Source organism: Epargyreus clarus, unplaced genomic scaffold, assembly GCF_041222505.1.
Source record: "Epargyreus clarus isolate Ecla_fem2 unplaced genomic scaffold, WU_Ecla_fem_2.2 ptg000021l, whole genome shotgun sequence".
NCBI lineage: Eukaryota > Metazoa > Arthropoda > Insecta > Lepidoptera > Hesperiidae > Epargyreus > Epargyreus clarus.
The window spans coordinates 1,844,408-1,856,557 of record NW_027332228.1 but is presented as its reverse complement, the minus strand read 5'-3'; the positions used below and the strand labels follow the sequence as shown (position 1 = coordinate 1,856,557).

The 12,150-nt window shown below is 32.8% G+C and overlaps 1 protein-coding gene across 1 annotated transcript in view; it reads right to left on the bottom strand.

Moving 5' to 3' along the window:
- Window positions 1-12,150, bottom strand: part of LOC140750624 (very long chain fatty acid elongase 7) — a 69,837-nt gene that overhangs the window by 7,742 nt on the left and 49,945 nt on the right. The window contains exon 2 of the mRNA XM_073084289.1: window positions 1,351-1,416. Within this exon, the coding sequence (XP_072940390.1) occupies window positions 1,351-1,416 (66 nt within the window). The remainder of the gene's footprint in view (window positions 1-1,350; window positions 1,417-12,150) is intronic.

Sequence of the window (12,150 nt, the reverse complement as noted above, 5' to 3'; positions counted from 1 at the left end):
GTTAGTTTTAACGCCATAAAATATGTGTGATTATAATGGTCACATAAATGAAAACATACAAATAGTAAGCTGTGCTGTAAAAGAAAATGAAAATGGAAATTATTTTTTGGGTAACCTACTTTGCAACAACAACCCCTGGATAACACAGGCATAAATAAATCCTGCAACAAAATCTTTATCTAATGTACATACATAATGTAATGTACCTACATATGTATATTAAAAAATAAAATGCCTTATATTTAAAATGCCGAACTGAATAGTTAACTGAAAAATTTTAGACGAATCTAACAACATCTCATATGTAAAAATCTGTCGAGCGGTTTGAGTTGCAGGATGACAAAGAATGAGACCAACATACATTCATATGTTCAAAAAACATTGTGTACAGTCGGCACAAACCTAAATTAAAAGATTTGTAGAATCATATTCTGACTGCGTCCCAAACGGCGTAGCGCAACTTAAAGATTCACAGATTTTATTATTAAAGTTGCAATTTTTTCTAAAATTTACAGTTATCGTTCTATATGCTGTGACTATTTATAAGTGGGGTTACATGTAAGTAGCACTAGAAAATTAAGTATCCATATTGCTACCTCATAACATAATATGTACAGCCAGCTCCAAAAGTAGATGTGCAGATCAAAATTAATGAAGCTGACAGTACTTCTGTTAGTAGTACTATAAATAAATCAAGATTGGTTAATGCATGCCCGATTTTTACTTACACAAGATAAAAGATAAGATAACATTCCATAACATCAAACCTAAATTAAAAGATTTATAGACTAAGGTCTAATGAATCACGAAATGCGAATGCCGCTGCCAAATTGCAAAATAGTACTCGCAATCATTTTAATCATCTTTTACGCAATTTGACGAATTTTAAACGTTTTCGCGTGTCTCATTATTGAAATTGTTGAACAGCCTACGAAGGCAAGGTTATGTTGTGATAGAATTAATTTTATTATCTCGATAATTAACTATTTTATTTATTTTGATCTGGTATTTTCTGTTTTTGTTTTGTGCAAAGCATTGCATGTTAAGCTTATTAAGAGCAGTAATTTTGGAAGAACTGATCTGAGGTACTGATCTTGAGGTAACTAAGTGGTTAAAATAAATGATCTTAAGTGTGGTATCTAGCGGTAAAAATGAAGCTCTTATAATGTGGTTGAAAATTGTGCAAAATATAAAGTACAATTATACGATTTCCGTAGAAATAAAAATCATTTTCCACAGTAGCTTCTAAGGAATCTACGTCTACTTAATTCGGATGTTAATTATAGTACGCATTTGGTCGATAGTGTTTGTTATAAACAGTATGATTGTGTTATATAGGTAGGTACTTACCACTGTTTCTCTCCATAAATTTCCTATATGAGTCCACGAACGACATGTTGACGTCTGTGCTACCGCCTGGAAAGAGAAACAATACATAGGTTAATACATATATCCGTATATACTCGTAGTTGTATTTACACAGTTTTGCAATAGACTGCGGGTCTTCTCAACCATTACCTATTTACATTTCTTAATTAATATAACCCTAATGTTTTCAATACACACTAACAATAGAATAGGGTCGGCCGTGGTCACTTGATTTTTTAAAATAAATAACTTATACACGTAACTAAATAAAATAATACCCAAATGCGGTAGGCCTGCTTTTCTTTACTAATATTATAAAGAGGAAAACTTTGTTTGTTTTGTTTAATTGTATTGAATAGGCTCAAAAACTACTGGACGGATTTTAGAAATTCTTTCACCATTCGAAAACTACATTATCCACGAGTAACATAGGCTATATTTTATATGAAATATATTTGATAAATAGATTTTGAGGCGGTACTAAGTTTGCCGGGTCAGCTAGTCTTTCATAAACGAGAACCAATATTTACAAATAGGGCGACGCTTCTTCAATTAATCTTCAACGATTTTTTTCGCGAAATGCGACCGTCATTATCTCGTATAGCTCTTTTAGCAAAAGACGTTACCGATCACTGCATTACAGGCTTATTTTGTAGGCACGAAAAGTACGAAAACGCCTGAAATGTAAAAGATTTCCTACTCCGGCAACTTGATAATGTTCGTTTCCGGAGAGCTTAACGAATAAACGATACTTCGCATAAATCACTTCGCTGCTGAACTCTAACTTATATTACTAATAACTGCCCTTTTGTAAAAATAATTTTGGCATTTGTTTTATCGGATAGCTATTTTATGTCAATAAATTTAGACTGTAAAACTTCAATGACTTAAACTTAGGTATCAACGCATTTGATACAGCATAATAAATTGGAAATATCCTACATTTAACTATCCTACTTCATGAAGTTGTTTTGGTTTTTGAACGTAACCTTCATTGCTGTTTAATACCTGTTTTTTACCGGTAAGTCCTTTTACTTCTTTCACTTAAAAACACGAACATGAATTAAACTCACTACACAACTATATATTGTTCAACGTCACCTTAAAATATTAAATTTTAAAATAATAACATGTTATTAGAGAAGTAAATTATAAACCTCTGAAAAAATTATATTGATAAAAATATACGTTATGTTGTTCGTTTCCAAAATTAAGAAAAAACACTAGAGCACAGATGCTAGTCAAAAATATAAAGAGCTTTAAAGCACGTTTAATCTTGAAAATCATATAATGCAATTAAACATCGAATTAAAACTTAGTAAAAAAAAAATTGTAAAGTTGTAACACACAAAAAGAACAAAAAATAAACAAGCCAATTTTAGAACATTCAAACCGCAATAAAAATTTTCAAGACTTTTAAAGTGAATTTGCTGCATTTAAGTGAATTAACGAATTTAAACAATCCTAAATTTATGTTAAAATATGTTCAAATAATGTTTAATTGAAAAGAAAAACAAACAAAATAAACTGCCACAATGACATAACTGCAAAATTGAATGAATCGAAGCTTACAAAACTTAAACTGACATTTAACTAACCTTGAAGAATTCCAAAAGTTGAGGAGTGTAAGGTCAGCCTCCTCCGTTGGACAACAATCGGAAACTGACACTAAGAGAATATTTTTAACATAAAAGTAAATTAGGGTGTTGCGAAAATCGTAATTAGCCTTCGGACGCCACTAACCGGCCGTACATTATTTATAATAATGTTTGCTTTCCCTTTTACCAATGTGAGATATTCCGCGAATTTGTCATTTGGTCTAATGTGACCTTGTCGGACCACATTTTTGAGTGACTCAAGCCGGTTACGACACATTCGATAATAGGGTATTTGACCTATCAAAATGTGGTTTGAATGAATTATTGTCGTTCTAATGATTCTTTGTAATATAATAGTAGCAGACGAGCATGCAATCTACCTGATGCTAAGTGACTATTGCCGCCAATGGACATCTGTAATCAGCCCCAGATAGGATTAGATATTCCCTACCTGAGGTCGGCCACAGATGCACCGCTACCCCTGAGGACTAAGCTATAATGCCTCGAAAAAGTATGTCTCCCTTGCCACACCCTTCAAACCAGAACACAGCAGCGTTTAACATTGCTGTTATGAGGCAGAAGTAGGTGTGGCGTGGTGCCGCCGGAGTCGATCCACAAAGGGTTCTACCAACTAATGAATGAAATAAAGGTAGGCGAGAAATATTTTTGGAAATAAAAAGTTTCATTATTTTAGCATTTCTTGTTTAGGTATATTTAAGTCAAGGAGGTAATAGAAGTAATCATTTATAGGGATTAGATCATTGGACATTAAATAATTACTGATGATTCATTTGTGTAATAAGGATTTTATGGAAGTCATCAACATACTAATATGGTTTTCCAATAACTGCCAGATACTCCATTTTACAATGTTATTATACCTTTTACTTTTATCCGTTTTAATTATCGGAACTATGAAACTGTTTTCTACTTCAGGTCAGAATCTAAATCTCATTAGGATTGATTATAAATATCTATTAGCAACAGTAATTAGGTAGAACCCTCTGAGGTTCGACTCCGGCGGCACTATCGTCACACCTATTTCTGCCTAATAACAGCAGTGTTAAGCGCTGCTTCAATTCAAAGTTTATTTCATTTTAAAATTAAGGTCATAGATACAATTTTGTCTAGAGATCATATCTTGTTAACTTCTAGTTACTAATATTAAATGCTTTTTGCATTATCAACTCAAATGTGTAAATCAATACCAATGAATCTGATGGAGTTAAAAATTACCATAATTTAACATTTTTTATACAGATCCACGTGTAACGCTGTTTTTATATTTGTCGTAGAGATCCTAGATATTTTAGTTAATAGAAGCCCATATTGCTTCTACTATATTGAATAGTATATTATTTAATAGCCCATATTGAAGGTGGTAGAAAGCCCTTGGTGGTTTGACTCCGGCGGCACCACCGCCACACCTATTTATGTCTCATAACAGCGGTGTTGGGCGCTGCTGCGCCTGGTTCTGGTAGGGGAGACATTTTCGTTACAAGAAATAAATAATTGAAAGACATCTCACATTCATTTTAACTTGTAAAATGGCTGCTACCACGCGGGTGACCTATTTTATACTATTAACAAGTAATTAATTTAAAAAATCAAAAACCCGACTGCACCAAAAAGGCTGAAGTAGAATTTCCAAAAGCAGTGAAATAGGCATTTCATTGTATTTATCCAGAAAGCCAAATACAAAGTTTCATAGTAGCTGTCTGCTTCAAAAACAAAAGATGTTCAAACCAGGACTAGGACTACGAGGATAAAATATTATCCTATTTTATCCTCGTAGTTCTTATTTAAGTACGCTATATAAAGAACTTATGTCTAAAATTCCAGCACGCTTAAGTTCAGCGGTTTCCCTTTGCGTTGATCTCTGGCACAGCAACTCACTCAGACTTTAGTCAGACAGTCATCTCGATGTGTATATAGGAGTATTTATGTACTAGCTGACCCGGCAAACGTTGTGTTGCCATATAATAACAATATGTTAAGGGTTAACAACCCTTATCACTTAGGGGAAAAAAAATAGATAGTGGCCGATTCTCAGACCTACTGAAGTCTTGAAGACCTATGTATATAAAATTTGGTGAAAATCGGTGAAGCCGTTTCGGAGGAGTACGGTAACTAACATGGGAATTTTATATATGAGATATATTATATATTGTATGTGTAATCTCCTCTTAATTTCCTTTCTTTTGACACCCTACTCGATAGGTTTGGTTAACTTTTTTTAAAACCTGTTACTATTTCGCGAAAAAATCCACCATTTACGGTCTATAAGATATATAAATTCAGTAAATCAAAGTTTCGGTCATTATTTTACCTTGTTAGAGGTAGTATTTCATTATTTTTATCCAACAAGCCTGATACAAAATTTCGTAGTGTTTGCTTTAAAATTGACGATTAATCAAATGAACTTTTAACCCTTATTTTACCATCTACGAGGTTGATTTTTCGGAGGGGGATAAATAAGTGCGTCCTTGTTCCTATCCAGAAAGCCAAATACAAAATTTTATAGTAGTTGCTTCAAAATTAAAGGATTTCAAAAAAACTGTTTTCCCCTATTTTACCCTCTTAAGGGTAGAATTTCCAAAAGGCCTTTCTTAGTACTTATTCACGCTATATAGAGAACCTATGTGCAAAATTTCAGAACTGTAAGATCCTTAGTTTAGGCTGTACGTTGATTTCTGAAAAATGAAAAGGTCATTTAGCTAGTCAGTCAGTCAGTCACCTTGCTGTTTTATATATATACAAATATGTTTTTATAATCCCCGTTTAATTTCCTTTCATTTGGTACCCTACTCGATAGGTTCGGTTAATTTATGTTTTTAAATGTGTTACTATTTCGCGCCAAAAATCCGCCATTTAGATTTTTTTTACTAACACCTATATAAGGACACTCGGGTCATTGAGACAAATATAATGTCACCTTAACTGTTAAAATTCATCCAGCCGTTTGTTAGATCGGATCAAATAAAGAAAGGCAAACATACTCGTAGAAGATACGCGCGAAAAACATAACCCTTCCTTGGCAGTCGGGTAAAAAATGGAGCTATCGTGCTTTCATTGATCGCATGGAGATCTTCATAAAGATGCAAAAACTTCTGCCCATCAGTAACCCGTCTATCGTATATCACTAAATCTACCAAAAAACCCACCAAAATCATAAAACCAGTGGCCAAGTACAGTGTTCAGATAAGTAAATTAATTAATTAAATTATACAACAAAACAAGTTTGGTTACATTTGAATAGGATCATTTCATTTACATTAAACAGAGATAAGAAGTAACTATCATGTATCGTTATATCCGAATATATTATTTTCTACTTTGTTCAATTTAGTTTTTAGGTTTCCGTAGTCAAATGATAAGAAATTGAAGCCTTATAATTTCGTTCTCCCCGTCTGTCTGGTTGTCCTTTTGTCAGTCTGTATGCCACAGACATTTTTTAAAAGCATATTGACGCTTTATGATTATAATAAATAAAAATTGTAAAAGGATGTGTTTTGTAAGTCGTTTAGGCTATACAGGATGCCCAAAAATTGGATATAAAAAAGATTATCCTTCTTTCATGGGCAAAAATGGGTGTGGCTCTGTATACACGGAATGGGGGAAAAATGAGTGCATATGAACTCGATATGTTCCAGATAGATAATATATTATCCAATCACCACAGAAGTTATTATATCTAAGTTCTTATTACAGAATGATATGATATTATGTATGACAAGATATAATACTTTTAAAGGAACCCCATAATCTTTAGCTATAAACCGATTATTATTATAAGTCCGCTCGCGATCAAATTTATTACAAATTTGATACAAAAACCAAATGCCATTACAAATTGACCAACGATCTCCAATCTGGAGATTGCTTTTGATAATATAACGATGATCTAAGTTATAATATATTATTTCTACAATGTGCAATAGATATGAAATTTATTGAGACTTACAAATGGTTGAATGGATATTGTCTTAGACTTCCAAAAGTTAAAAAAGAACCCAATTAATAAGCATTCGCTATTCATCAGTTTAAAAAGCAGTGATAGCCTAGTGGTTAAGAAACTCGGCCCCTTGATCGAAGAGTCCAAGGTTCAAATTTCAGGCATGCACCTCTGATTTTTCAAAGTTATGTGCATATTAGAAATTAATTATCACTAGCTTAAACGGTGAAGGGAAACAGAGGAAATCTGCATACCCGAGAAATCTAAAAAAACAACTTTTGAATGTCTTCAAAAGTTTTCTTCAAAGTCTTTCAAAAGTTTGTGAAGTATATCAATTATCACTTGGACAGCGCGATGGAAAAGCGTAATCCTTCTCATTCTGAGAGGAGACCTACCTAGCAGTGGGACAGCAATGAGTTGATGCTGATCATAATAATGAAAATTCATCAGTCGAGGTACAAAAGTTCGTATTACAATGTAGGTATATCACCCATACCCATATCTCCGCAGTTGTATTACGTATTAAATACGTAACACATTTTAAAAAAAGTATTATTCGATAGGCTATATTATTATTCGGTGTCAATAATAAACGGGACCTAAACCGGTAGGTTTAAGGAAGTACACTGAAATACATGCGGAAGCACGCTCATGTGTTGGTGTCGAAAAATGTGTCTGAAGCCGTGTTCATTTTACCGTATTACTATGCCCTTCGCATATCAAGGCTAAAGGAGATGAAAGCTTGTAGTAAATTATTACCATCACAAGATTATAGGCTAAGTTTTATTTCGCAAATAGTAATCAGAGAGACAATAGCTCGCACTATTTTGCAACGTAACATTTACTTGAGCTTGTAAATATCGTCTTTACGCTTTAATGGATCGTGGGAGGCATCTGATTTGCTTGCAGAATGCGTTCGGATCACACAACACGAGACGCGAGAAATATTTTTAACTAATATTCAGATTGCCCTTAATTTGAAATATTTAATGTGGTTAAAATTATATTGTGCACTAACATACCGTTTAACATGAGATGTATAAAGTAAAATAATAAAATATAGCTTATAGAACTCGTGTATAACACCGAAGACATTCAACTAACATTGTTTTAACATATATTTATAATCGAGCGGATATGGAGAAGAAAAGTTTTACCCACCAAGTCAATCAATTGATAATAGGTTCTAATGAAACTTTTATTGACCACCGTATCTATCTGAGATGCCGTGCTAAGCAGGACGAAAGATACGATATCCGTTCCTAATGGTACTTATCGACAATAATTCAACAAAAGAGAATATTACGAGAAAATCCTATTTAATTGAAGAGTTTCCATGGCCAGCATCCGGTTCATCTTCAGCTTGGCCATGTCGTATTTTTGCACTATCATCGAGTTTAATGATCCGATATACATTTAACTCTTTTGTTGGGTTAGGTTAGGAAGTAGTTAATTTTGTTTCGAAAAAACACGGAACAAGAAATACTAAAAATCCCATGTACATTTACGTAATAGCAAAACGAGATAATTAAGAGCTTGCAATAAAAATATTATGTAATCATTATGTTTCTTTAATTTTCTATTATCCAATATATCTTCATATTATAGCTTTTTATTCCTATTTATTATGATGTTTTGATTATATAAGTAATAACTAAATTTAATATAACAGGTAAATGCTGGTATGTAAAATTCTATAAAATAATGAAGTGACAAATAGGCAGTGTGAAAAATACATGTCGTTTTCCTAAATTACAGAGATATAGCATTGTTTTTAAAGCCCATACAATAAATAAGATAGATATTAAAAATATAAAGCAAACCTCATATTAGGCGGTAGAAATTATATTTAAGACGAGCTGTGATCCGCGGTCTCCACGTCTTTAAAAGTAGATATTAGTCAGTAGTAAGTAAATATTTGGGAGATTGCTAAAATAATAATTACGCCTTATATCATCAGCTAAATACCGGTAAAAGTCGCTTCAAAATTGGACCAGCCGTTTCGAAGATTAGTCGGAACAAACAGACAGACAGACAGAGATAGACAAAAAATTCAATAATTGATTTTTCCTATTAATGTATTAAAAAGCTATTATATGATTTATTTTTATACATTTGGAGATCCATGGGCGGCATTGTAAAACCATCAGGTGGATACGCTTACTGCCATAAAAGCACGCTAGTCGCCCTTAAGCAATACGTATCGATCATTTCGCTGACCGGTTATAACTCAGACTTAGGGGTCAAGGCCTATACCACTTTGGTACACCAATCATCCTTGTACTCAAAACGTTACTGCCAATGTCGAATTTCTTCACTATCCACTTGATTTGATAACTTTGTCGTAAATATGTAATAAAAAACCGGTCCCCACGTCTCGATTTAACGTGATATGGACCAATGTTAGACAAAGTGTTTTAGAAATATACTTTGCGTATATATAATTATACTTATTTTAGATGAAGACTTCAACGTAAATGAATTATATATTTACTAGCTGTGCCCCGCGGTTTCACCCGCGTTAAAAAGAAATCTAACTATGTATATAACATACGAGTAAAATATAAGTAGTATAAGTTACTCCTTATTACATCAGCTACCTGCCTAAAAAAGTCCCGTCAAAATCGGTTCAGCCATTTCAGAGATTAACCAGAACAAACAGACAGACAAAAATTGTAAAAAAAAAAATATTTTGGTGTTTACCGTATGTATATCCATATGCTACAGTAAAATGCGGTTATTTCAATATTAAAAACAGACACTCCAATTTTATTTATATGTATCGATAGATGGTAGAGCTTTTCGTAGTTCTTCTGCAGGTACCACCACCATACCACGGCAATGTTTGTAAGACAGGCTCTTAAAAGAAGCTTTGTATGTCACAGATTTAATACACCAATCTTATTAGAATTGTTATATTTCAGGCATAATTGTTTGTTACTCCTATTTCCGTATCTTATCTATTCCGTCTGTCCGTCTGTCACCGGGCTCTTGAAGTCTTATAAATATACATAAAAATATAGTGTTTGTGTATAGGTATCTATGGCTGCAAATACATTTTATAAATTAAAATAATAAATTGAAGTCCTCAAACAAAAACTGATATATTTTAACGTTTTCATCTCTTAAGGCATAATCTCTTAATCGGTAGTAGATAAACTCCTAAATTTTTTACAAGCGTTATAATATAAAATAAAAAAATATGGTACGGAACCCTCCATGTGTTTGACTGACGCATAATCAATTATTTTTAATTACGTCAATTGTTATCATTAACAATTGCTTTTTACTACTAAACTTTGCCCTTACCACAGGTTCTGGTAAAAACCTTTGTAATAGTCACCGTTTTCCTTAACTAAGGCAATCGGTATTTCCTTTCTAATTACCACATGACGGCAAAATCAGAGGAATGCAAAAAAGGGAATCTTCAGTAAAGTCATTTTATTTAGATTCAGATCAGTGTAGAATCTATACTAAGTCTATTGTATTAGTGATAGTAATAAATTTAAATTAAGAAATTTAAATTGTCTTCGAAAAAAGATTTGCAGTGAATATAAGTACTATAGGTACCTATCAGAAGCATTAACTGCAAACAAAAATAACAGAAAAATGCTACCATAACTACTTTATATTTATATGTTTGCCAGCGCGTACACGATTTTTCAATAAACATAATTATTAATTAAATTATTGTGAAACTTGTTTTTACCTTTTCAGTAAATTATTTTTAAACAACCGTGTTTTTTGTTTTTATAGTAACTTGTGTTATTCTTATATTCAGTTTAAGCTGATTATTTAAGATGTTTTTTATTTTATTTTAAAATCCATAGGCCTCAATAAGTATGAACTACATTAGACAGACAATAAAACATCTGAGATTTCTCACGAGCGCAACATTCTTGAAATTGAAAACGATTAAAACGACATAAGTGCGATAAACTACTTCACGGGAATTTGACAGTTAACTTAATTGCATAGTGGTGAATATGGCGTAAAGGTGACGCAAAGCCTAATTAGTTAACGACAAGTATGTAGAAAGACTGGAAAATTACTTACTTGTTTGTGTATATGCAATTATGTTAGTGCAATGAGCCTAAAGAAATAACAATCACTTTGAGCTATTGTTGGCCATTATTGGTAACGTCATTTGACAGTTCTTTGTAACGATCTAAGTATTATTGCAGTGACAGCCTAATGGCTGAAACGCGGCCTCTGGATCGCCTAGGTTTGAATCCGAAGCCTTTGTTCAAACAGTTCAAACTGTTTTAACAGCGAAGGAAAACATCGTGAGAAAAATTACACACTTGGAAGATCGCTAAAGTTTAATATGGTTAAAAATTGGTGGTCTTAAAAAAAAAAAAAATATGTCTACCAATACCGACTTGGTCATCGCAAGGAATATTTAGTTTCTAAAGCTTAAAGTTGGGTAAGGTATCACCGGGTGCGCTACTCGCATTTACTAGTAGGTATTAATCATAATATGTATCATCATATCGTTACAAATTAATATCAACAATACCCAATACTGTCCAGTTGCTGGGCACAAACCTCCTCCCAAAATCCTTCTCGATTAGACCATAGTTTACCATGCTAAGAAATGCCAATTAGTACACTTTCTACACCTTTGAGAATATTTTTTAATAACTTGTACACCTGTAGATTTCCTAACGAGGTTTTCCTTCAGCTTTAGGTAGAGCAGAGATAATTATTTTTTAAAATATCGCTTAATAAATAAGATCGAGATTTGATTCGCCGACCCCCGATTAAGAGACCGTGAATAAATCACTAGGCTATCTAAAAGGTCTTTTGACATCAACAACAGATCTTACGCCACATAGAATATCAACATACTTAACTATATTTTAAAATATTTACTGAGAACGTCGATAAATGCATAAAGTACTATCCACATTACACATTATATTTCTAGACGTTCAATAAAATGATGAGATTTTACAACACGAATGTTAATAATAAAAATTATGTAAATTTCAACAGAACAATTTTTATAACCACACTAAGGTTACGGCAATCCGAGTGCCTAATTAATCCAGCTAATTAAATTAAATCGGAAAGTCAGTGATAAGCAACATAATTGTCTGACACTTGAAATAAACTGTGTCAAAGACATCGGCGCAATTAAATGTTCCAAAAACGTTACGATGGTTTTCATACCTAATTGATACGGCCTCATAGAGACCTCACCGGCCCAATTACACTGGTGCTTAA